At 42.3% G+C, this 26,861-nt stretch overlaps 1 protein-coding gene and 1 long non-coding RNA gene across 26 annotated transcripts in view; one reads left to right on the top strand and one right to left on the bottom strand.

Annotated features, from left to right (window-relative positions):
• Positions 1-26,861, top strand: part of Ptprk (protein tyrosine phosphatase, receptor type, K) — a 499,207-nt gene that overhangs the window by 430,158 nt on the left and 42,188 nt on the right. For 17 of the 24 annotated variants that reach the window (XM_063265919.1, XM_063265907.1, XM_063265906.1 and 14 more), the window contains exon 14: positions 26,461-26,599. In XM_063265919.1, coding sequence (XP_063121989.1) covers positions 26,461-26,599 — 139 coding nt within the window. Of the gene's footprint in view, positions 1-12,803; positions 13,329-26,460; positions 26,600-26,861 lie in introns of those variants that run through there. The other 7 variants (XM_063265927.1, XM_063265913.1, XM_063265905.1 and 4 more) reach the window with 2 other exon arrangements.
• On the bottom strand, positions 4,429-26,503 carry LOC120098806 (uncharacterized). Of its 2 annotated transcripts, XR_010062799.1 has the most exons (6): positions 26,296-26,503; positions 19,541-19,665; positions 19,229-19,353; positions 15,443-18,780; positions 12,008-12,078; positions 4,429-11,575 (listed from the first exon to the last, which is right to left on the bottom strand). It is a non-coding gene; the product is annotated as an uncharacterized LOC120098806 (long non-coding RNA). The 2 variants fall into 2 exon arrangements; XR_010062800.1 differs by having other exon boundaries at positions 15,443-19,665.

The raw sequence follows: 26,861 nt of genomic DNA, 5'->3' as shown, positions 1-26,861 counted from the left end.
TTTTTAATCTATTTTTGACTCTTATTCATTCAGTTCTATGTTTATATCAATTCTCTTTTCTCTAATTTTGTGATATTAAGTGTAGCTGTTCTCAGGACCAGAAACATGACTATGATGTGTATTGTCGCCTTCAGACACTCACATGCTTGGTACTGTCCCAGACCCTGTCTGTCTTGCCATTGTCCTTGAGTGGGGGTTATCGTCTCATTTGTGCATGGCTAGTGATTATGATTTAACTAGTATTTGGTTATGATTAGGCCTATAAAAATTGCTGTTCTCTGTCTGTACTGCTCTGCTGTTGGTAACTACTATCCAAGTTTGGCCATCCGTAAGAGTAAGTATCATCTAAAGTCCTCATTCAGAGTCTGGGGAGACAGCCAAGTCAGTCAGTGTGTGCTGTGCAGATATACACGAGGACCTGATCAAACTCACAGAGAGGTGTGGTGGCGGGCTCCCGTAACCCTGAGAGTGAGGAGGCAGAAACAGGAAAAACCCTGGGGTTTCCGGGCCTACACCAATGAGAAACTCTGACCTTTTTCCCCAAAAAAGATGGACAGGGCCTGAGAGCACACACAGTTGTGTATCATCTGTCCAACAGACTCTCACACACAAACAGACACATGAACACATCCACACCATATATATATATATATATATATATATATATATATATCTGAAAGCACAGAGAGGAATTCATTAATGTTTCAATAAAGAGCCAGCTAATACAGATTGCCTTAGTGGCTGTGTGCTTTGAATGTCTGACTCAGTGGAAGATAACTCCTAAGTTTTGTGCCCCCTGCAGGACCACTTTCAAACTGTGTCTGTTCTACTTTATCAAGCTTATGGGGTTCCTGCCCACCACACACACTGCTACAAAACACCTGCTGTGACCTTAGGTACCTGCACATTGTAGTTCCCACTTTGATTTAAAGATTTCACTCAGTTAGTCCGTGAGTATGTATTAAGATCATCTACTTCGTATAATCCGATCACAGTCATCAAACCCTGCACCCACACCCGAGACCACCTAATCTGTTTAATTGAAATTAAAAATGAAACAAAAGCTGCCGTTTAGGAATTATATGACTTCAGTGGTTTTCTGTTTCCCCTTCTGATAGCCATTTAGTCGTCTTAATGGAAAGGCCAATTCCATGAAACTTGAACAGTTTTAAATTTGCTTTAAAGGACTCTGGTTACTTAATATAGTTCACTGGATGGATGGATGGATGGATGGATGGATGGATGGATGGATGGATGGATGGATACAACGTGTTTGTTAAATCTGCAACTGTGCATCAGTGGAGATTTGACTGATCCTTTTACTCTCTTACGAAAGGGAAACTTAATAAACATTTCCATGATAGAAGTTTCGCCGAGCAGATCTGGGTTATCAGTTGAGTGCAGAGCATTGCTCTTTAATCACTTCTGAGATCACGAGGGGGGCGTAACCCCCATGCTGCTTGGATCTCTTTCCCTCTAATAAAGTGGATTTTCACACTATAATCTCTATAACCAGGTGTATAGACTTGTCTGTGATTTTTTTTTTTTTAGTGTGCCAGCCCTTTAAACAACCTAATCATTTAATTCTGAGGGCGATCAACATGGACACTGATGAGGTACCTTTCCTCGCAAGCTCGTTGATGTTCAGGGAGGGAGTCCTTCATGTAAGGGAGTATTTCCCTTTCTGGGAACATGGGTATCATCTAAGGCTTCTGCGTACTCCTGAGCAGTCTCTGGACCTTGGTCAGACACAGTGTTGTGTTAGCCAGATGTCCATGTGATAAGTCTGACCTGCGACAGTCGCCACCACCTTCCCTGGTTTTATGCGACAGTATGGTCAGGTGCATTGAACCGCAGCCACTATGCAGATGAAAGGCTAATACCCTCACCTCCAAGTGGGGTTCCCAAGTCAGTAGAACTTTTCCACTTTGCTTCCTGGGGATATGGGCAGCTGGCAATGCAGTAGAAACACTTCAGATACGTTCTTTTCCTGGCCAGTTCTCTGTGTTTTACCCCTTCTACCTCACAGCATCTTCAGAGTATCTTCATGTAATTGCTTTCTGCCCCAGACGCGCTCACCGCATCAACTGATGCTGGGCTGGACCCGTGTGTCCAAATTGAGTTTTGAAAAATTTTCATCCTCTAAAGTTCCAATAAATACTGTCCTAAAGCATCTTGGTCTGCACAGGGCTGGTACTCCCCAGTACCTGGATGTACACGAGTGACAAATGTTACTGTAAGGGAGGTTGGGGAGGCCCTCTGAGTTGGATACAGGACACACCCAGATACCAAATTCTCAGCACAAACAAGATTTGCTGCCTTGGAGGGACATTCAGGGAGGGAGGGAGAGGCTGCAAAGTCAGACAGCAAACAGCAGCAGCAGCAGCACCACCACCACCACCACCAGCAGCAGCAGCAATAACGTCATCAGTAAGCAGGCAGCAAGTGTATCTTACAGGAGTGAAATTTTAAGTAGAAGAATTTTTAGCGATGGTAAATTTGTAATCCCTGACTGGACATATTAGCCAAATGCTGATTTTTGATGTTTGGATCTTGGTGTTTAATCTCAGCAATGATTCAGGGAATGGACCGTGGGGAATCGCTTTAGGAATATCATCTGATTTTTTACCAATGGGAAGAAGGGTAAAAGATGTCTGTACAATGTTTGCCATGCTCAGACCTGCTAGATCCCTATAGCTACTGACCCTTTTCTTCATGGGATTGAATTAAAATATTAAAAATGTAGAACCTACCAAACCTTAAAGGGCCTTTAACTCTTGGGACCAGGAATCTCAGAATCGCCCTGGTTTTTTGTTTGTTTGTTTGTTTGGTTGGTTTGGTTTTTTTTTGGTTTTTGCCTACTAATTGAATTAATTTTATTTGGTATTTCTTTAACTTCCAATATCTTCTTAAAATGGAAAGACCATCAAGTCCGTTATAAGTAACGAGACAAGTATTCAGTGGAACATCTCTGGGACTGTCCCTCAATCCCCAGGAAACACGGCTGATGAATCTGTTGGTGCGGTAGCCCTTTCAAACCTGAGGGCGAGCACATCTACTGATCTGAATTTCTTGAGCAGCTACATTTGTGGGAAACAGCCTCATCTCTCACATAGAACAGAAGCCAAGAGGAGGAAAACCACAAGGGACTGAAAAACAGCACAGAAAACCTCAAGCAACAGGAGGGTGGGGTAGAGCGAAGTGCAGCAGGCGGTGGCTGGAAGGGAAGGGTGAGAATTAGGAGTCTACCCCGAGCAAGGAGAAGCTCTGGGAAGCTCAGAGTCCGCACTGTCTTCTGTAGAAGCTAGAGATTGGTAACAGACCTTGCTGTGAGAGCAGGTAACGAAGCAGGGACTTTGTGCTGTTCAGGTAATGTCTGTTTTCCACAGGAAGGCTTGCTGTGGGAACTGTTTTTACCCTGGCCAGGAAAGGCTACCACACTGCAGCTTAGTAGCTTTTCCCACCTGGACAGCACTCAGGGAAGGTACATTAAAATAGGGTGTCTGAGTTGCAAGGAGGCTGTGTTACTGGACCCAGGACAGGGTATTGGACCTTTCCCATATACTTCCTGTAGGGGAGGGGAATTGTAGACTATGTGTCTTTGACAAGTTCCAGAGCTACAGGTGGGAAGGAAGTCAGAATTATGGGCAAGACCAAGCAGTATGGGTTAGACAAACGTTTGGGGGTGGGTAGTTTATTAGGAGACAGAGGCATAATTAATTCAGAAGCATGGAATTGACATTTTCATGGCTCACCATTTGCTCCCCACCCCAACAGCAGAACCAGAATGTCATCCTGGCCATTCCTACCCATAATTCACCTGCTTTTTCTGAGGCTTTAGGTCCGTTCCATCTGACATCCTCCCTTCCTATGGACCCTGGTACTGCCTCTATAGCATGTATGTGACACTTGGGTAGTATATGCACTTCTCCAAGCCAGGTGTAAAGTTCTACCGAGTAACAGTCAGAAAAAATACACGTGTGTGTGTGTGTGTGTGTGTGTGTGTATTAGGATGAGATCCGATGATCTTGGATCTTCCAAGCCACTGTGGCCTTTGCCAAATGACTTACCCATGTTGCATAAACTGTAACTATAGCTGAATGAGTAAAGTATTTGAATTCCAAACTGGAATGATTTCAGTTTCCACTACTGCTCCCTCTCTATCATTTCATATATTGAGTGTCAAGCATGCACTTCTTATCTCCGTTATTAATGCCAACTGTTTGATGCCTATGATGTACGCTTGTAATCCCAGTGTTTGGGAGAGTAAGGCGGGTTGATCAAAAGTTGAATGTTGTACTAGCTTCCAAATTAGACTTTATCTCAATTTTTTTTCCTGCTAAATTTCCCTTATTTGGAAATATGCAGCAATTCTTCCAAACTTATTATTTTATTCTGTCCTTTCCCTATCATTTCATTTCATTTGCTTCTTTGAATCTAGTTGGTCTAAGAACTATTTGTGGGAAGAGAAAAACAAATGTTATGGGACTGACACACAGCATTCAGACACCCCTAATAACTTCCATGTAAAAGGTTAGGTATGAGACCGGCATATTTTTGAGAATTCTTTTTGTGGAAGCTCCCTTAAGTTTATAACAGGCAAACCTGATGGGGCCTCGCTTTTCAAGGGAAACCCCCAACTGCTACCTGACGAACCTCACTCGTTCTGTGAAATCCATGATGCCCTCTCCTTTCTGAGTGAGTCACACACAAGGCCTTGATGAGATAAACTCATCCAAGGAAGCTGTCTCAAGGATAGGCGGGGAACTGAGAAACTTCAGCATCTCTGATTACACAGTCACTTAATGGGAAAATCAGACTTCAAGCATGTGCTCCAGTTGATTCCATTTATTCTGACCATTTGGAGTCATTTCTGGCTGAGCTAGAATTACAGATAAAATGGGGTTTTGTCTTTGCGTGCGTGCGTGCTTGCGCATGCGCGCCTGTGTGCGTTTCCTTACTGGTCTATATTACTCCTAAAGTGCCAATTATTGCTGAAAACTGAAGGCTGATTGTGCCATGACTCTAGTTGCTGTTGATTTTCCAAACAGATCCCTTTAACCTGGTTTGTAACTCTCCCTTTTTCTATAAGTGCTAGCTGCTAGAGGGTGGGAACCCCACAGAGATCTGTCTCTGGGCAGGGACTTGGGTTAACGTGTTTCAGCCTTAGCAGTCCTCTAGCACGGACAGGATGTGGAAGACCAGCCTTCTAACCTCATGACGCAGCAATTCCAGAGCTCCCTCAGAGGTCACGTGGAATCGAGTCTTTAGCCTAGACTATGTCTTTCCTTATCCGCTTGCCCAATCTGTCCTGCTTCCCTCTCTTCCTTTCACCCCGAAAGCTCGCCCTTTATGATTTCTATTACCTGAATCCTTGTCCCAGGCTCTGCTCCAGGGAGCCTAACCGAAGACAGTAGTAGATCCAAGAGCATGGATTCTAACAGGTTTTTTTTTTTTTACCTGTTTCTTCCATCAAATGCTTAAAACGTTTTTTTATAACTTCAAGGATTAGGACTCGTACTTATTTGTAATTAGTCTCTTCCCTGAGGTTTTTCCCACGTTCTGGCTTATTTTATCTTACCACAGGTTTTTATTTCTAAGGGCTACAGGCAGTTATAAGTCAGGTGCTTACTATAACTTATGCTCTTCCCTTTCCCGACCTCCATGATTGCCTTTCAGCGGGGCAATAATAGCATCTTTAAAAATAAAGCACACATCAAGGCTATGTTTGGGTTGGGATTAGAATGGCGTAGCGTCAGAACTGTCAGTAAGGGAGCCACACTGCACTATGGGGTAGAGATACGGACTACCAGCCGTTGTGTCCTCACCCTTCCCTGTGAAAGGAGATACAGCAAGCCCAGAGGAGCTTGGGGAAGTTAATTGAAATAATATATTAGAAGAACTTGGCATTTATGAGGCTTTTGGATGAGTATTCATTCAACAGAAGAGACTGTGGATGAAAATTTAAAAGGTCAGGTTTTTTAGGCACCCAGTTTTCTGAAGACTCTGAACTCTGAATGAGGCTGGTGTGTTATTCCTGTCATGTGAGCACCACACTGTATGACATACATCACTGCCCAGCATGGAGATTTCACTATAGAATTAGGTAATAGAGTGTCCATCCAGATAATACATAGCTATGGACAATCCAGATACATGTCCAGGGGTAGATTGTGCTTTTTAAGGACCTTTTGAAACATAGTTAGACAAGGTTGGGATGGGTAAACACATCCTGGTGACCTAAGAGTTGTAAATGTTTCCCTGTTTGCCAGGGAAACTGTTAGCAGCAAAGCAGATGCTGGCTGTAAATGCCATGGTTTATGGTGAGAGCTGTCAGGAATCACAAACTCCCCTGAACATTCCGATGTGAGGAATTTCGAAAAGGATCTGTTATCCTTCCTGCTAGGTTGCACGGAAATTAGAAGGATCTGTCATCCTTTTTGCTAGGTTGCACTGAAATTATCAGTAGATAATTATGTTACCTCCACAGGTAAAACAGCAGATGACACTTTTTATTTAAATTGGTGAAAGAAATGGGACACTAGCTAGAGTTCTAGGTCAAGGACAGTGTTCCTCTTCTGGACACGTTTTTTCAATAACTTACATAGGTTGAGGTTCGCACCCATAGTGAAAGCACAATTATTTGGGCTATTGCGAAAACAGCTACCACGTCCAGACAGTGTTCCTTTATTGGATGTGAAGGAAAGATCACTTGATGCCCAAACCAGGAAGTGAAAGCAAAGTATAAACTTAGGTAAAAGAAAGCCTGACACATTCTGCAACAGGAATGGATATGGATGATACGAATGAGTGGGGCTGATGAAAGGTTCTACAAGCAGTCAAAGCAATTAGGAACAGTGTCATATGACTACGCCTGCCTAGGTCTATCTGATGTAGAAATTGGTGGTTTGAGGTGGTTTGATATGTATATACACGTGTTCACGTATGTTCATGTGTCTCCCTCATGTGAGAATCCAGAGTTTGACATCAAGCATGTTCCTCAATTACCCTCATCGTTTTATTTTATATGTGTGTGTGTATGTATATATATTATATACTTTATGTGTGGCTAGGGATTTTGTGTACACATATGCAAGTGTGCTGCATGTGTGTGGAGATCAGAGAACAACTTTCAAGAGCCACTTCTCTCCCATATCAATGTGACCAGAGAGGCAGAGAGCCACGCAACATAGCCCCATGTCCAGGACTGCCTGCAGCCACAAGCCGCAGGTAGAGGCTGGGAAATTATGCTTGCAAAGAGTCTTGAGAGTGGGTGACATCTGGTTTTGACCCCTTCGTGCTGCCTTTGGATCCCTCAGTCCCAGAACTGTAATCAGGGTATGTATTATTTCAGCCAGCAGACTTGAAATACCATCCTGCGGCTGCGGGAAGCCGATGTGCACGAAGAAAATTACTTTACGACCTTTTCTCTTAGTGTTTAGTCAGCACCTTATGCAGAGGGAAATAAAAACCAGACTTTTCTAATCTAAAAAACATTGATTTTCATCTTTATTTAAATGTGTTTACTTATTCTTTTTTTCCATAAGGTGGGACAATTTAGAAAAAGATTTATGTGTTGCCTCCTTTGAGGTTCGGCTTAAATAACTGATATAACAAAAGCTGGAGGAAACAATCTATCTCAATCAGAGACTTTGGAATATGATTTCATAGAAACTAATGAAGGAAAGCAAAGGCCAGCCTCTGGGGAGAGTGTCTAATACGAGTGTTGGTCGTCAGCCAAGTTCATACACGCTGAATGCAACCTCAGTTGTGAAAATGTGTCTATCAGATCCATCGGTTGGCAAGCCCGGAGGTCGTTTTCTTAATTACCAATTCTGGGGAAAGACCGATCCTATCCGGGGTGGGTACCCCTGGGTTGGTGGTTGCTCTAACAAAGCAAGCTGAGTAAGCAGGAGTAGCAAGCCAGTAAGCACAGCTCCTTCATGGCCACCAGGTTCCTGGCAAGTTTGAGTCCCTTTCTGTGCTTCCTTCAACAAACTGTGACTCTGGATATGTAAGCCAAATTCCAAAGCCCTTTCCATCCCACATTGCTTTTGGTCATGGAGTTTGATCACAGCAATAGAACTCATGACTGGGATGCCTTGGTACAGTTTACTGCACTTGTGTTAAAGATGCACATTTATTATACTTTAAACAAAGTAGGCTGGTATGACCTCGGCTGGCAATGCCAAATCTGCAGCTCCTGGTTTATCCTCCGTTATCTTTCTGTGGCCACTTCTAATGAATGGATGCAAAGCTCTGCCACGAATGTTACAGTCTAGTGAGAAATACAGGACGCTCTCAGAGACTGTAAAATTCAGTTCTGGTTCTGCACGACAAGGAAAATATTCTCATTAATTTTCATTCTCGATGCTAAGTTTACGCTCATTGTTCGTGTAAACATGGTACCAGCAGCCATCAATCTTTTCCTTTTTCTTGAAAACGTTCCGGTAAACCAGATTTCCTATGAGCCTGATTCGCCGATGCCATAGTAACGTTCTTCTACTACAAACATCATCGCTTACACTGCCAGTGCTTGGGGCCGTGTGCTTATAGTTGATTCGATTACTAAATGCATGGTGAAGCAGCAGGACAACGTGTGTCCATCCCGATGTTTGACGGGCTCATACAAGGAATTGCGTTTCATGTGCTCGTTCAGGCTATAGACCCAAAGGATAAGCTCTGCTATGACTAAGAATATTTAAGTGGCTTTGAACTACAGGCATAGGTTAGAAGCCTATTTAGAGGATAAAGGAAATATAGAAAGTAAAGCTGAATTTTCCGATGGTACTAGAAATGTCCTCCATTTGAGTTGAAAATAATAAGAGATAAAAGTAATCTTTACTTTTTAAAAAAAAGCATATTAAAGGAAAAGCGGTTGCATGTTTCTTTGTTTTGTCATTTTTTTTAAAAATATGTCCTCACAGAACTTTAGTGGAACTCTACAACTAAAAGTGAGGTGCGGCGAGAGCAGAGTGTGGAAGAGTTAAACAGGAAGGGCAGAAGGGTACAGACACCCCTTCAGGGCAGTGCACACGCAGCAAGAGTCTCGCTCAGAACATCGGCAGTATCCCGGACTGCTTTCTGTTGCTTTAAGTGAAGAGTGCAGCTCAAATAACTTGGCGTGCCAGGTCTCTGTTGATTCCTCGCACTGCTGTAGAAGTCCATTGTCAAAGAACTGATTGTGCTGAGTGTCTCTTGCTAGTTGGTCCTCTGTGGCATCCCAAGGAGTTCAGGGAATAATGTAGTGAGACATCCATATTGGTTACTGGGGTCTCCCTTCCTGTTATAAAGCCACAGACGTATTTATAGGGACGTATCCCCACGGCCCCATGGGACACATCCCCAATGACCTCATAAAATCCCACCTTCAAGTACATCTGATGGAGTTTCTACTGCAGTCATTTTACGTCTCAGTATGCATTAATTTAAGTCTCACTGCGTCGGGACGCTCAGATCTACCAGGTAGAATAAGGTTTACACTTTCATCTGAAGAGCAGGGCTGTTTCCCACATCCATGTGTAGGGCCCAGAAATTCTCAGCTTAGGGCCAACTGACCTTAAACACGAGTTCCATGGATGCAGTCCTGTTCTTAACTATACCAGTAATATGGTCCAGTCCTCAAATGGGTTCCTTTCCTTAGCTGTACAGAACAAAGCCATCCCGTGTTATTACTGTGTTGTGCTGCCCCAAGTTCTCTGAAAATTCACTGGTAAATTTTAGTAGTTTTAAAAATGTAGTTAACATAAGATACACCAAATAATACATTTTTCACCTGATATTGAACTTATACATTTTTTTGGTAGTGATAGGCTTGCTGTGGAAAACCATACTTTTAAAAAAAATTTTTTTAAAGATTTATTTATTTATTATATATAAGTACACTGTAGCTGTCTTCAGATACACCAGAAGAGGGCATCAGATCTCTTTACAGATGGTTGTGAGCCACCATGTGGTTGCTGGGAATTGAACTCATGACCTCTGGGAGAGCAGTCAGTGCTCTTAACCGCTGAGCCATCTCTCCAGCCCTTAAAAATTTTTAAAAACCGTATTTGAGTCCATTCCTGGCAGTATAGTTTGCACATCAAATAGCACTATCATAGAATAATTTAGTATAGTTTTGAACAGAAGGCAAAAGGGAGAAAGATTCAGGCTGCAGAACTCCTCCCAAAATAAATTTTAAGTCATTTTTCTTTCTTTTTTTTTTAAGACTTTTTTTATTTTAATCTGTGATCTGTGTGAGGCCACAGCCAGGCCACTATATACAGACATGAGGGAAGCTTTGTGCCTTAGTCTCTTCCTCCTTGGACAGAGTCTTGATGATCACTTCCTTCTTGACCTGGAGCCTCTCCTCTTGATGCTCCTCCCAGCACTTTATGCTTCCTTGGTCTTAGACTTGCGAGCCTCCGCCTGGTCAGCCAGTAGCTTCTGTGGGCCCGGTCTGCCTTCAGTTTGTGAATGTGCTCCATGAAAGTCCTCTTATTTTTTAATACATTCCGTTTGAACTTAAGGTACAGGCCATGATACATATGGCGGTCAATCTTCTTAGATTCCCAGTATGTCCTGAGAAACCGGTGCAGGATCCTCACCCAGGTCACCTCCTTGGGCATCGGAGCATTGGCAGTGCCCTTCCCCTTCCCTATGCCCATATGGCTGCCCTTCCGTCGGGCCCAGCAATGGACAGTCACAGGCTTCCGATCATCAGCCCATCTTTGATCAGCTTCCTGATCGACTGACAGGAGTTGGTGTTGGTGATTTCGTTTATCTCTTTGGGGTCCAACTGGCCTTCTTTTTACCACAGAGGAGGATACTAGAGGCGAGCCTCTTCTGTACCCTGGGCATACTCAGCAGATGCAGCATCGAAAGGAAAGAGTTTTAGGTAATCTTTCTAAGTAGCAAATAATATCTACTATCTAGTCATGTCTGACTCCTGTTACACTAGTGTTCAAATAATTAAAAGATCAGCTTTCAAAACTCTGCATTTATTTGCTTTTATTAGTTGAGAGTTTCATCCAGTTTTTAATGTATTCACATTTCTCCCTCCAACTCTACCCAGATCTCCCCACCCTCCCTATCTACCGAACTCTGTGTCCTCTTCTAAAAAAATACTTTTTACTTTTTCTTGAAGGTATCCCTAAGCAATAAAATTCATAATAAGCATTTTGCCGCATCCCTTTTCTGTCATCAGACCAAAAGTTCAAACTGTGAATACAGCTGTCCAAAGTCCTATTCTACCAGACAGAGACCGTAGCAATCTGTAACAGTGAAAAAAATGCTAGGAGTGTGTATTTTGGGCGAGTCAATGTATCCTATGGTTTCCCTGCTGTGAGAAGCTGTTTTCTATATTTAGACTTCTATAAAGTTCTCTTCATGGATGCTCCCTCCCGTTTCCAGCTCGGCCTTCACATGGCCCCTCTGAGACTCTTCATCGCTCTGTTTCTTCTTTCAGAAGCCAGCAGATGTCCCCAACAACAAATACGTCCATTTTCCATCTCTCTTTCACATTGCAAAATGAAGCCCTCACACACTGGTCAGGTGTCTCCTGGCTTCCCATCTGTGGTCCAGTCAGAGGATGCTGTGAGAACACACGACAGCCATGCATAGCATATAAGTCTAGGAGAGGCTCAAACTCCAGCAGCGTTTCCCTTCCAGGGAGGCCATGTTGCCGTGAGCCCCATTTCTAACTACCTTGTGATGTAAGGATATCGTCCAAGGTTATTTTCCATTACTGTTATAAAGGACATGGCCAAAAGCAAGTCAGAGAGAAAGGATTATTTTCATCTACCGTGGCCCAATTACAAATCATCACCTGTGGGGAGGGAGGAGTCAGTGAGGAAGCTGAAGCAGAGACCATGAAGGAAGCTCACACGAGCTTACTCCTCATGACTTGCTCAGCTTCTTCTTTGCTACCACCCAAGCCCACCTGCTCAAGGTGGCACCAACCTAGTGGTTTGAGCACTCCCATAGCGAGCATTAATTAAAGCAAGACATTACTTCACAGACTTACCTACAGGCCGTTTCTGTGAGGACGCGTTTTAAATTAAGGTTTTCTCTTCCCAGTTGACTCCTTGTGAGAACCTGACCAAAACAAACAAACAAACAAACAAACAAACACAAAACAAAACCAAATCTAGCCATTCCAAAGGCCTTGAAGAAATAAGAAAATGTTTCCTAATGCACATAGTACAATCTAAAGCTATTGAGCTTAGGATATGACACCTAGCAATGTGATTTCAGGTCTCCCCAGTTCATCACCTGAGTCCCACACATTCCCCTCTTAGTGAATAGACAGGTCCATTGTTGTACAGAACAATCTTGGGCTCAGTTCATACCTCTGAAACCTCAACATTTCATTCATTTTGCTCTCAGGGATTGGACTGAATTCCTCCTCCTGGTGAGCACAGTGGTTAGAACATCTTGAGTTCCTGCCATCGTGACTGCTAGTGTGGAAATCACAAGTGTAACATAAGCTTTGAGGTTAGAGCAAGGAGCCTGCCCGAGTCTCTCACTACTCATATGCCAGTATTTTCAGTAGACAGAGGACACGCTTAAACGCATCGCAAATGTATTGCTACAAGAGAGAGACGTGAAACAAAAGAAAAAGAAATTGAAGGAACTTAAAAAATGCATTCTATTCTTAAGGATCTGAAGGGATTGTTACTTCTTACAAGAGAGAAGCAGAGGCTAGGATTCTTAGCTATAGCTTCAAAAGGAGACCAATAGAACTTTATAATCTTAGACATTTTGCAATAAGTATAAAAAGCTGTTTATGCATCTATTCTCATATTCTGTTGGTTTTTCAGATGGTAGTTCCCTCTTCAACTCTTCTCTGCCTGTTCCTCCTCAATCCCACTGTTGAACTCACTGAAGATCAGAAAAGTTGTTCAGTATTTTTGAAGCAAGAAACAAAATGCGGGGAGAATGGAGCTGAGTTATTTTTATTTTCTCTGAGTTGGAGTATTTGGTTGGTATCCTACATGGCTGAGGTTAGAAAGGGTCTAAATCTGAATCTACTGGGGAGACAGAAAAGGAAGAAGAGGTATGGTGGTTTCAATCAGGAATTTCAACCCCTGGTCAGTCTTCAGTTGGCAATAGATCCCCAGTTGTTTGGGGAGATCTTGGGGAGGTACAGCCATGCTGGACAATACAGAAAGGAGCCTTTGTGGTTTGTAAGCCTCCTGTCATTTGAGTACACTTGCTCTCAATCTGTCCTCTCTCTGCTTCTGTCCAGCTGCTATGCCTCCTACTTAAGAACATGCCTTTCCACCAGATTGGACTATACCGTTTAGAACCATAAGCCCAAATAAACTCTTTGTTCTATAAGTCGACTTGATTGTGGTGTTTTATCATAGCACCTAAGAAGTAACTAAGACAAGAGGCTTCCCATAGGAAACATGCGCTATCTAGTACATCCCAGGGGTGCAGGGATGGTTCAATAATGGATACAGAAAATGTGGTACATCTACACAATGGAATATTACCTGGCTATTAAAAATAATGGCTTCATGAAATTCTTAGGCAAATGGGTGGAACTAGAAAATATCATCCTGAGTGAGGTAACCCAACCACAAAAGAACACACATGGTATGTACTCACTGATAAGTGGATGGAATGCCCAAGATACAATCCATAGACCACATGAAGCTCAAGAAGAAGGAAGACTAAATTGTGGATGCTTCAAACCATCATAGAAAGGGGAACAAAAGTATTCACAGGAGGAAATATGGAGACAAAGTGTGAAGCAGACACTAAAGGAAAGGCCATCCAGAGACTGCCCAACCTGGGGGATCCAGCCCATATATATATATATATACAGTCACCAAACCCAGACAATATTGTGCATGCCAAGAAGTGCATGCTGACAGGAGCCTGATATAGCTGTCTCCTGAGAGACTCTGCCAGAGCATGACAAATACAGAGGTGGATGCTCTCAGCCAACCATTGAACTGAGAATGGGGTCCCCAATGGAGGAGTTAGAGAAAGGACTGAAGGAGCTTAATGAGTTTGCAGCCCCATAAGAGCAACAATACCAACCAACCAGAGCTCCCAGGGACTAAACCACCATCACAGAGTACACAAGGATGGACCTATGGCTCCAGCCGCATATGTAGTAGAAGTTGGCCTTGTTGGGCAACAATTGGAGGAGAGATCCTTGCTCCTGTCAAGGCTGGATGCTCCAGTGAAGGGGAATGTCAGAAGGGGGAGGCGGGAGGTAGTGAATGGGTGGGTAAGGGAGCACCCTTATAGAAGCAGGGGGAGAGGGAATGGGATAGGGACTTTCTGGAGGGGAAACCGGGAAAGGGGATAACATTTAAAATGTAAATTAAAAATATCCAATAAATTACTTACATGCAGGTAAAAAGAAATGTGCGAACATGTAATAGGGTAGGAGGACTGTGGACAACATGTTCTCACAGATAAGAGGCCCAGTGTGTCAGTTTGAATATGCTTGACTCAGGGAGTAGCACTATTCGGAGGTGTGCCACTGTAGGCCGGAAGTCTGTCTTCTGCTAGCAGCCTGCAGATGAAGTGTAGAACTCTGAGCTCCTCCTGCACCGTGCCTGCCTGGATGCTTCCCTGATTTGATGATAATGGACTGAACCTCTAATTCAGTCTCAATTAATATTGTCTACATAAGAGTTGCCTTGGTCATAGTGTCTGTTCACAGCAAAAAAGCCCTAATACACCCAATGAAGTCTGGGAGGAAGAGAATTACACTGAAGCCGGGAGGCAAACAAGAGCTACCATGCACCATGTTGAGCGTATCTTCAGAGAACCTTGGGTGAGATACCCAGTTATTGTGGAGAGTCATAGCTTGTCAAGTTTCGGGGATCCCTTCATCAGCCATGCACATTCTCCCTTCTCCCTAACTTGGGAGTCAGGGAGAGTGGTGGTACTCGTTTAAAGCAGAGTACCCAGTAGCTAGAAGCCTGCTTCCAGGGATGCAAGCACCAGGTGAAAGAAGTCGGTGAGCAGTTGGTTCAAGAGTGGGGAACTGAAAAACAGCTAGACTAAAAGTCTAAAGAGACTAATGGAAATGAAGTCAATATTTGAGGACCTATGACAAGTAAGAAGATAAGAGTTTGTGTGACACAATTACAAAGACCCCAAAAAAGCAACACTCTTATAGTAAAGGCATAGAAAAACCCAAATATAGCCTTAATGAAGAAAGGGGTATGGCCCAGAGTACTAGAAAGCTAATGGTCTGGCTTCCAGGAGCTTATTTATATCAACTGCTAACGCTTTTGGATTGTGGGCAAAAGGCTAACAGCCTATTTGCATTTATGCTATAAAGCTGTATGTTCCAGTCGGTGGCAAATTAGAGCAAACTGCAATATAAAAGTGCGGGATTTAGAGAGAATGTATTTCTGGGATCTGTGTCTTGCTGGAAGGTAGTCATGCTGATCTGTACCCTTAAAGAAGACACATGTAGAAAACATACCGGATTCTTATGAGCTTTCTTCAACATTGCTTTATTTGTTTCCTCGAGTAGGTATAGAAGAATTTCAGGCATCCATTCCACTGGTAAAGAAACAAATATTCCAATGTGTTATATAAATCCCCGAGTAAATATGAGGGAGACGTCAGAATCCCTTGCTTGCTCTAAGATTCTGCCTTGTTTAATCCCAGAACTCAAGAGGAAGAGGCAAGTAATCTCTGAGATCCAGGCTAGCTTAGTCCATATAGTGATATCCATGCAAGATATCAAGACAACATCAAAATCTTGTTTAGAGAAAAGACAAGACAAATAAAACCACTCCTCTCTAGGTCCAGGAAGTAAGTAGCTTAGAGTAGAGCCCTTGTCCAGCATCTGTGGAGTCCTAGAGTCCTGCTTTTTTTTTTTTTTTTCCTGCTTGGGAATAGTGTGTATTTTATTTCTTTTTTTTTTCTCCATCTTTATTAACTTGGGTATTTCTTATTTACATTTCAATTGTTATTCCCTTTCTCTGTTTCCAGGCAAACATCCCCCTAACCTCTCCCCCTCCCCTTCTCTATGGGTGTTCCCCTTCCAACCCTCCCCCCATTACCGTCTTCCCCCACACACAACAATCCCGTTCACTGGGGGTTCAGTCTTGGCAGGACCAAGGGCTTCCCCTTCCACTGGTGCTCTTACTAGGATATTCATTGCCACCTATGAGGTCAGAGTCCAGGGTCAGTCCATGTATAGTCTTTAGGTAGTGGCTTGGTCCCTGGAAGCTCTGGTTGGTTGGCATTGTTGTACATATGGGATTCCACCTCACACCAGTGAGAATGGCTAAGATCAAAAACTCCAGCGACAGCAGATGCTGGCGAGGATGTGGAGAAAGAGGAACACTCCTCCATTGTTGGTGGGATTGCAGACTGGTACAACCATTCTGGGAATCAGTCTGGAGGTTCCTCAGAAAATTGGACATTGAACTGCCTGAGGACCCAGCTATACCTCTCTTGGGCATATACCCAAAAGATGCTTCAACATATAACAAAGACACGTGCTCCACCATGTTCATAGCGGCCTTATTTAGAGTCCTGCTTTGATCCCTCAGCCAAACATTCTCAAAGCAACAAGAAAGTACAGTGTTCCATCACTGTTGGTTGTGATATATATCATATGTGATAGTGTGTGTGTGTGTGTGTGTGTGTGTGTGTGTGTGTGTGTGCGTGTGTAGTAGCACCAACAAAGGTCAAGAAATCAGAAGACCAGGGTAGGAAAGTCTTCATGGTAGAGAAAGATACCTTTCTTATATCAAAAGGGTCCTGTTTGGACTAGGAGAAAGCTGTGAGTCAAAATGGGTTATTATCTGTAAGTGGATCAATATATTGGATGTAAGTACACTTAATATATAATCTTAAGAGTAAATATTGGATATATATATATATATGGTATTTTGACAGTTAGAAATTGGTTATTGGGAAATTTTGGATGATCAGAACCATTTTAAAGTGTGATTTTTAGAACCAGCAAGTTGCCTCAGCCAGGTAAAGCTCTTGTCACCAAGCCTGATGACCTGAATTTAGTCCCTTTCCAAATTTTTCACACACACATACGCACATATATGCACACACACACACACACACACACACACACACACACACACACACACATATACACACGTACACACAGGGTAAGAAAAAGATATGGAAAAACATGTGCCTGTGATTTACTTAATCACTGGAGACCAAATGACATTTTAGGATTAAAAACCAATCTCAAATTCTAAAGCATACATTAATAATTTAAACTTTATACTAAATTATCTTGGAACAGCTGTGAGTCAAATAAAATATTTTTTTTTAAATTCTGGTTCTTCCATTCCCATATCAGGGCAGTCTCTAATTTAGTAAATAAACACTTTTGAAAATTGCAGTGCAACCTCTATTAATGTGATTTAAACCCTGTTGTGTGTTCTCCTGAGATATGCCAGATTAATGAATTATCTAAGCCTTGGTGGAAAATGACCTGCTCAAAAGGAAAATAAAATTCATAACTAAAAGGAACCAAAATAGCAAGCACTCTTAATCCTTTGGTTTATAAGTAAGAACGGTGGAAATAGGTCAACCGGTAGGTCCTGCTTAGCATTTTAGATCATATTTCACCCTTACCCTTGAAGGTTGTCACAGACTTTCCTTGACTTCTATTTGTTTTCCTAATAATATTCAAATTAAATCCTTTTGTTGTTGTTGTTGTTGTTGTTGTTTTAATTTTCCTGCTTAGGCTTTGAATGGCATGTTTGGATGACTGGCCCAGTTCTGGCATTCTGAGTTTGTGCCAACAAAAATGTCAAGTGCATTTGCCTTTTAATTACATACAGTGCCTACATTTTAATATTGCAAAGTTTTCCCTGAGGAAGAGACTTTTCTGATCCTGCCATTTGTGGGAGGGGGGAAAAAAATACCGGTGACATTATCAGAGTTGTTTCTTTCCCCAGTGTCTCCTGCTACCCACGTTTATCACTCTGCAAACATTTCGCTTGAAACTCATATTTAGTTGTTTGTAGCCTTCTCCACTCTAAACACTGCGTGTGAGGAGGATACACGCCCAGCATTTTGCTTTAACTTCCCTCTCTTGTTTCCCAGTGATCTTCGGCCAAAGCCACGTTTACTCCGAATAGGCATCGTAACTTTGACGTCTCAACACTATAGTGAGTGTAGAGAAGGTGTAACCCCTTATTACTGACACACACCTTGCCCCATACTCCCTTTAGCGTAAATATATCCCCGTTCACTAGCTCCCCAACAGTACAGAACTCTATTATTTGGCTTCCCCAAAGCATGAAAGCAGGATGGTTATTGTCTCATTTCTTTCGTTACTTGAGGTGAGAAGATCTTTTTTGTCGAGTAGTTCCAACACTCTGCGCTCCCTTTAATGCCAAGTGCACACATACAACACAGCAGTAATGCTAACCAAATAGGAGGCTCCACCATCTACGCCTACCTTCTGCTGACAGATCTTCCCTCCTATGCAGTAACGACGTGGTCACTGATTAGCCTGTGCTGAGTAATCTACCAGTGAAGACTTTTGCCAGGGCTGCAAAGATGGCTCGGTCAGTAAAGTGTTCCCTACACAGACCTGTGGTCAGGGCCCTGGCTCATATATGAGAAGCAATGAGTATCTAAAACGCCATCTCTCGGGTGTCTTAGTCAGTGTTCTGTTGCCGTGAAGAGACACCGTGACCGAGGCAATTCCTGTAAGGAAACTGGAGGCTGGCTTGTAGTTTGGGAGGGTAGTCCATTATCATCGTGGAGCGTAGCATGATGGCATGCATGTTGCTGGAGAAATAGCTGAGAGCTTTGCAGCCAGATCTGAGAGCAACAGGGAGAGAGAGAGAGGCTGAGCCCACCCGTACTAACACAACTCCTTTAGCCACCTCCCAGTCTTTCTAATCCTTTCAGAGTTCTAGTCCCAGGTGGCTCAGCATTAGAAATGCATCAACCTATGGGGATCATTGTTATCCAAGTCCACCACAAGTCAGATTAAAACAATAGAATCCCTGGAGCTTGCTAGCCAGTACCTTCGCCAGAGCGTCACGTTCAGTGTGAGATCACATCTCACAAAACTAAGAGTGAGGGAAACATCCCAAGTCAGGGACAAAACATATGCACACATTCTGTACTGAGAGGTACTGGTTTACTTGGGCACAGATACAGTAAAATCTTATTCATGTGTCATGGGAAAATAAACTACAGAACTTGATTCAAATCCACAATCTGAGGGCTAGGAGTATGGCTTAGTAGTAGAATACTTGCCCACCATGCACAAAATCCTGTGTTTGAACCCCAGTGCTGCAAGGCGAACAAATACCCTCGGTGATCTCAGTTGCTGCTCTAAATTTCCAGAAGATTCTGTGCTCGGAGCATCTCTGTAGAACAGGCCCACTGTGGGAATAAAACCATTTTATGCACATTGCTGAGCTTATAGCCTCTGCGAGCACCCACTGTTCTCGAAAGAGAAAGAGATTAGGAGACAGAGAGAGGAAGGGAAGAGAAGGGGAAAGGGAGAGGGAAGGATGGGGCCCAAATAATGGTCTAGTATTCTCCGTAAGGAAAACTAAAGCCGTGTCACCCGTGAAGCTGTGGTCTTTGGGCCATGGGAGTGTATAGCTTCAGATTTTCACACAAAGCTGGCAGAGATGACCTGAATCCGTTGCTATGTCCTGGCTCATGGTAGAAGTAGGTGTAAATTCTGTTCTGTTAAGAAGAAAGCATGACCAAGTTAGACCTGCAGGAATTCCACAGACTAACTAAAGCAATGGTCTCGCCATCAAAGGTCACCAGGCATTCTTGAAAGTAAGTCACAGCACGCGTCAGTAAACACAGCACCCAAATCCTCCCAGGGCTGCAGTTATTGACTGTGGAGTCAAAATATAAAATTATACATATAAAACACTTAGCGGGAAAAAGTAGACATCATGGATATTAACAAGATGTTGTCATCAGTAACAAGTAAACTGAAACAGTAAATCAGTAAACAAGGAACTATAGTCCAATGGAATAGAATTTATAAGACAAAAAAAATTGTCCAAATTTAAAAGCAACTGAATAGACGTGTCCGTCAGATTTCTATCACTGTGGGAGATACCTGAGAGAACGACATAGACGGAGCGTTTATCTTGGCTCAGTACTTCAAAGGCTCTACCTCATGGTCACTTAGCTCTTTTGCTTTTGGACCTGTGCACAGTGAGGCAGGGCATGATGGACAGGGCAAAGTGGATCACTCATGACAGAAACAGGCTGAAAGTAGCATAGAAGACCAGTCCAGGAATGAGGTAAATCTCTCCAGGTTCCCATCAACCTGGCCCTACCTCCCATTAGTGATGTAGAAAGCCACTAGTTAGGTCAGGGTCTTTAGTCTGGTTTAGGCAGACTATAGCCAGCTGGTCTCCAGTCTTCCAACACATGAGCCTTGGTGTTGGGGAAGGGGGAAGGGGACAACAGAGCATCTCGATAGACCTCACAGCAGAGTTGTAAAAGAGAGATTGCTTTTATCTTAAGATGTCCAGAGGGAAGTCGGTGAAGGTGAACACGCTCAGGGAAAGAAAAACCGGTTCACCAGAACATGTTATCTACACAGCTTCATGCTCAATATAATCCATCTAATCCATGCGATGCCAGCACAAGATGGACTTGTGTCTTTCAGCAAAAGAATAGAAAATTCCTGTAGTTACATGTTTTCATACAGAACAGAGGCAACTTCTAAGCCCACTGCACCCATTCCAAAGCCTTGTACAGAAACAGTGTATCTAACAATATGGAGGACAGAGGACTGACTTGAGATGTTCCCCCCGTCCATCCTACTCAGGAAGTGGACCTGCATTAATCCATGTTTAGATAGGTCATGCACACCCTAAAATTTTTTTTAAGGAAAAAGCAAAAAGTAATGACTTCTGCCTAGAAAACGTTAGTGAATGCTAAGCACCACTAATAAAACATAGACTAACATATTCCACTTCATTAATATTAAAACTATAACTCACTTTTATATCATGAATAAAGTAAGATGAGAAGCCTTAGAGTTCAGGATACTTTACTCCAAGACGTGGCTTCTTGGGATTCAGATACTCTTTAAGTTGGAGTGGGGTTGGAATTGGAGAAGGTATTGTTTGGTTTTGAGAAATGACAGAAATGAACAGGTCCCTTTGGCCTTCTCCCTGAAAACAGGCTCTAAATCTTAGGAAATATTTCCCTGACGTTTTACCCGAAGCAGCAAGGTGTGCGGCCTGTACTTGGTAGGTTTGAGGCGGGGGTGAGGTTGCCTCATAATTAAAGGAAACGAGCTTATGTACAAAGGCCTGGCTAAGTCCACATTTACCAATCCCCCTATTCAGCACCCCCAGTTTTTCTATCTGATGGTGCACACATCATGAAACCCACTACAAAACATTACGTGATCTCTGGCTGGGGAATTTCATTTCCTTATGAAGCCTCCCAGGTCACATCAAACGTATATGAGGGCGGGAGAACTGGTTCAATGGGTGACGGTGCTCCGTGTGCAGCTTCAGAACTGGAGTTTGAATACCCAGCATGCACAAAAAAAGCAGGGAATGTTTGTGTGTGCACGTGACTCCCAGTGCTGAGATCAAGTGCAGAGAAAGGATTGCTTGGGCTTGCTATCTAGCCAGTCTTGTATGTATGTATGTATGTATGTATGTACTTACAGATGTAAATAAGTAGGTGACAACTGTTCATTGGGCATTTCTTAGAAGAAACAGGTATAAATATTCAAATGTCTCTGTCATTTTTATCAAGTGAGTATTAGAGCTTGTTTCAACAGTGTGTTCACAAAACATGGAAAGTCTGATAGTGCCGTCATGACATAATTTACAGACTAATGATGTATAATGATAGCAGGCAGATCAATGAGTAACAAGTCCCATTGCGTAAAGTTGAGTTTGCAATCTTTGTTTCAATCTCAGTGAACTGGATATGGTACTTGAGTGACAGATTGCTACCCCCCAAAGTGTACTGAGGGACACTAGATTGTTTGGTGATAGGGAGATGGTTCTAAATGTATGATATGATGGTTTAGAATATATGATAACATATAGTGTGTTATCAGTAGATGGACGTCAAAGGGTTGAGTGGAGCCTCATTTGGGAAAACCTTATATGTTTGAAGAAGTTGGGTTAGCTATTTAAGTAAAGTCACATTTTAGAAATGTCATCCTGTTGGCTGACTGTAGGCTATGCCTGAGGAAACCAACATATGAAGCAGGAGGCTTTATTTAAAAACAAAGGAACCCAAGATAATTGAGTCTTGAAGGCCAAAGTTGGAAGAGAGAGCTCAAGGGCGATTCATGAGACACCTCAGTGGATAGACCCAGCTGTGATATCTCTCTCTCTCTCTCTCTCTCTCTCTCTCTCTCTCTCTCTCTCTCTCTCTCCCTCCCTCCCTCCCTCCCTCCCTCCCTCCCTCCCTCCCTCTCTCTCTCTCTCTCTCTCTCTCTCTCTCTCTCTCTCTCTCTCTCTCTCTCTCTCTCTCTCCTTCCTGCTTGTGGTTCAGGATGGTGTGAGCAGGACAGCATACCACAGTTCCATTTTACCCATTTCCTACACGTCAGTGTATTGAGGCTTACTGAAAAATTCTTATGTGCAGTCAAATATTTGCTCTTAGAGGAAAACAAAGCAAGATGATGTTTTCTACATTTTTACCTTTAAGTATACTCCTGAAATAGGACGCTAAGGTGGACATGAAAAAATAATTCTATTATTTATTTATAATTTTTACAACATTTTTATGCTGTCATCATAGAGCGAAAACAAATCTGAAAATCTCTGCCTTGCAGGAACTACCTTAAACATCATGAAATTAATCATAAAACATTTTAAATAGTAATACATAGTTTTATTTTATAATTATTTTATATCTTCATGAACTTCGGTTTTTATTCTCTTGAAAATAATGAGTTTTCAAGAAAGTTTCTCTGTTAAATAAGAAACAAACTTTCCAACTTTACACCGAAATGTATGACATGTGGCTGTTTTCTTCCTTCAGCGACAAAACTCAGTGACTGTTTCAAGAGTGAACAAATTTCACCATAAGATCATGAGAGGTGGTAAAGCTCAATGACATCAAAAGATCATTGAGTTAAATAATAAATACTTCAAGATGTCCCTGAGGCTTAGAAGTCCACAGCGGCAGACTATTTAATTAATAGCATGTACTTTACAAACCCCATCATTATCTATTTATATGACAGACTGCTAAAATTTTTTAAAACTATTTTTCAAGTGATGTCAGTTTGCTCATTCACAGATTCTCATTATTATATGATGAACTCAAAAGGCTAACCTGTAGGTCGTATTCATCCCATCTGCTCATAGTTCTGTCACAAGAGTTTCCATTTATAAAACCTCTTCACAGCATTATCTCACTTGACATCCCTGAAAGGTACATTATATATAGTGAGCACTTTAGAAATTACTAACTACGTCTAACTGGCGTGCCACCATCTTGGAAATGTGTTATCATATCCTTAAGACGACTGCAGGTAAATGGACCTTAGGGTCTATACTGGTTTGAATGGTAAGTGTGCCCCACAGTCTTGAACATTTGAATACTTGGTTTCTGTAGGTTAGGGAGATGTGGTCTCTGGGAAAGAGCTTTGCACCATTTCCTGTTCTCTGTCTCTTCTTCGTGCTTGTGGTTCACGGTGATGCGAGCCCTCTGGTTCCGATCCTGCCTCAGATCCGCCTCCTGCTCTCTCTACTCTGCCACCATAAACTCTCACTCTCTAGAGCTGGAAGCCTAACTAAATGTTTTCTATAAATTGTCTTGGCCATGGTGTTCTATTACAATAGCCAAGTAATATAAGACTCCTGGCCTCCCTCATAAATATCTAGCTATGTATGCGACCTTTGAACTGGCCCAAAGACACACAAAGCCACCTCTCCAGGAGTCATTAGTTATATAATGCAAAGTCACTTTCTAGGCTCTCTACTATTTCCCAGAGCCAGAAAATCAATTTCATTATAGTATTACAGTTTTATATTAATGGCTGGGAAATGACTCAGTTCGTACTGTACTCCCTGTACAAGCATGAGGACCCGAGTTTTGGTCCCAAAGTCATCGAAACTACCAACAATCTACGTGACTTCTAACACTTGTTTCACAGTATGAATCTTAAGAGTGTAGCATGTTTCTGTACAATGGTACTGTGCCATGATAATCCAGGACAGAAAAAACAGTGCTGGGGTACTGGGGTTGGAAGACAGCTCTGTTGGTGAAGTGCTCACTGAACAGGCAGGAAGACCAGAGTTCAAATTGCTAACATCCATGGAAAAGACTAGGGGCGTCAGCACATACCCCTAACCTTAGCACCAAAGAACCTGGTCCAGAAGCTCACTGAGAAACCCAGTTTTAAAAATAAGGTCATCGCTTCAGCAAGACACAACACTCCCATGTGCACACATCCATATGAACACACAAATACATACACCCCGAGAGAGAGGTGGGAGGGAAGGACAGGGAGGGAGAGAGACAGAGAGCACATCCATCAAGAACTGATTGTTCAAAGCACTGACAGTTAGTGAGTCAGGTACGTCAGAGTACCAAGGATTATCATCTCTAGCCTGTGAAAGTCAACCATGGTGAAGAAACAGATCAGAGACTTTAACGAACCAACTATGGAAATTATCCGGTAGCTGAATACTTCTCTCTGGAGATTTCTACCTCACTTTTTAAAATTCCTTTGCAAAAGTGTGTGTGTGTTTACGTAAACCAATCAAGTTTGATAATTACAAATAATAAACCTTTTGTCTTTAGATCTTTGCATTCAACCTAGGAATACACTCTGCCCATTTTAGGTATTTATTCTTATACCATGAGTATATTTACACATTCATCAAACCGCTCAAGAAGAAGGAAAAATGCCAGCATAGTTACAGCAAGTTTGGATGAATGGCAAACAATGAGATAGTTGGCCATGTAATATGCTCTTAGCTTACTCCTAATGAAGGAAGTCCCCTATAGGTGTAACTCTGGGAACAGCCATGCCACTGCCCAGAAAACTTCCTACACTCATGAGGAAAACAACAAGGTGTGGACTTGTAGTCTCTGCTTGAGAGTAATAGTTACTAAGCCATTGGGACGTTTTATTCTGTGCAAGTGAAACAAAGATAGTTTGGTGAACTATTTTAACAGATGTAACTAATACTTTTTCCAAAAGCCCATTTTCTGTTTAGGTTTACAGTAAAAAAATGTTGAAATAATATTAGTGGGAGATACGTTCACATTATCATCATCTTCGTTATTTTGCTTTGAAAATTATGTTAACCTCATGCCAGCAACTTTCTGGTGGGAAAAATGGAGCAGACATAAAGATACAAAGAACATGGGTATTAGAGCGAAAGAACTAAAGAAGAGAGGGTTGGAACAGGAATAAATGGATGACTGTCTAAAGAGAATAGATGTGTTGCCCTGGTATATACAGGCTCAGTGCAGACCTTGATTATAACATGTTCTTCAGCCAGGGTCTCTGAACAAGGTACTGTGATTGGCGATTGGAAACGGTTTCCCAGTATGTTTAATCCATAGAACTCCCTGACCTTTGTGGTGCATATTCTCAGCAGTGGGGGCCCCAAGTCTGGCAACTGAGAAGTGCTGTGTTAGGAGATAGAAGATGTATTAGATTCCGTGTCTGCCCTTGAGCGATCCATAATCTATCCTTAATTCTCTAAGCCCTGGGGGTTTTGTATCTGTAAAGTGCAGATAATAATGGTTTCTCTTCCAGTTTCAAGGTAAATGAGGTAAAGGCAAAAATGTCTTCAGAGGCTTTCCAGGGCTTAGGTATTGATTAAAGTTTTCTATTTTAATTGTGGACATGTGTGAGGGCTGAACACGATTTTGAGAAAGAAAAAGAAGTAAGGGCCTATAAAGAATCAAGAAAAAGTAATCTTCTAAAGTCATTTCCCACGTTTATCATCTAGGGAGAAAATGCATAATAGTCCTGGGTATATTTCCTTACTTTTTTTTCCTTCTGCTAAACTGTTTATTTTAATTTCTACAGTGGATTATAAACTAAATCTTACTAGCTTGAAGCTCCCAAACCCTCCTACTCAGGCTCCTGAGTCCTGGAATTAGAGGCAGCAGCATCGGCCACCACACCCAATTAGAAGGTCATTTTTAAAAATGAAGTGAAAAACGGTAGCTTATGTCTGACTCCTCGCAATGTAGTGATTCTAAAAATCTCGTTCTGACTTTTTAAGACATTTGAAGAAAAATACCCTGCCATCCCCTTTAATAACAATTTCCGTGCTTTCCTTCTTATTTCTTATGTTAAAACAGAACAGCGAAATAAAAACTGAAAATAAAGATTTTTACCTTAATTTGGCCCTAAGTTTCTCATGCTTTAGATCAGCTCATTTCTGCACGTAGGTTTTCAGGTTATTGCTAGTCAAGCTCGTTCTCCTTCGGCTGTTTCTGCCTGGAGGCGATCTCCCTGTGCATGACGAGACTTCCAGTCACCTGTTTCTCTGGTTCTTTTAGCAGCAGCAACAGAAGAACCGGAAGTGATCCCAGACCCGGCGAAGCAGACAGACAGGGTGGTGAAAATCGCGGGCATCAGTGCTGGCGTCTTAGTGTTCATTCTTCTCCTCCTGGTTGTCATAGTGATTGTGAAAAAGAGGTAAGGCTTGATAATGTCCTGTACCACACACTTACATATGCTGCTGATTTTCACGCTTTCCCTCCACACTCTTTGACAAGATGTAGTACGTATGCCTGGACCTCAGTTCCTTGTTTGGAATTTTTAAGTAAAGTCTTATTTATCTAATCTGTAGTTTGTTCAAGGACATAAGCATATACTTTGGCTAACATTTGTTTAATAAAACTGTAAAATTCTTGAATTTCAGAGATACGTGGGAAATCCGTCTTATTTTAAGTGCTGT

This window comes from Rattus norvegicus, chromosome 1, assembly GCF_036323735.1.
Source record: "Rattus norvegicus strain BN/NHsdMcwi chromosome 1, GRCr8, whole genome shotgun sequence".
In the NCBI taxonomy this organism is placed as follows: domain Eukaryota; kingdom Metazoa; phylum Chordata; class Mammalia; order Rodentia; family Muridae; genus Rattus; species Rattus norvegicus.
Note: the sequence above shows the minus strand (reverse complement) of the source record. Positions and strands in the feature narration are given on the sequence as shown.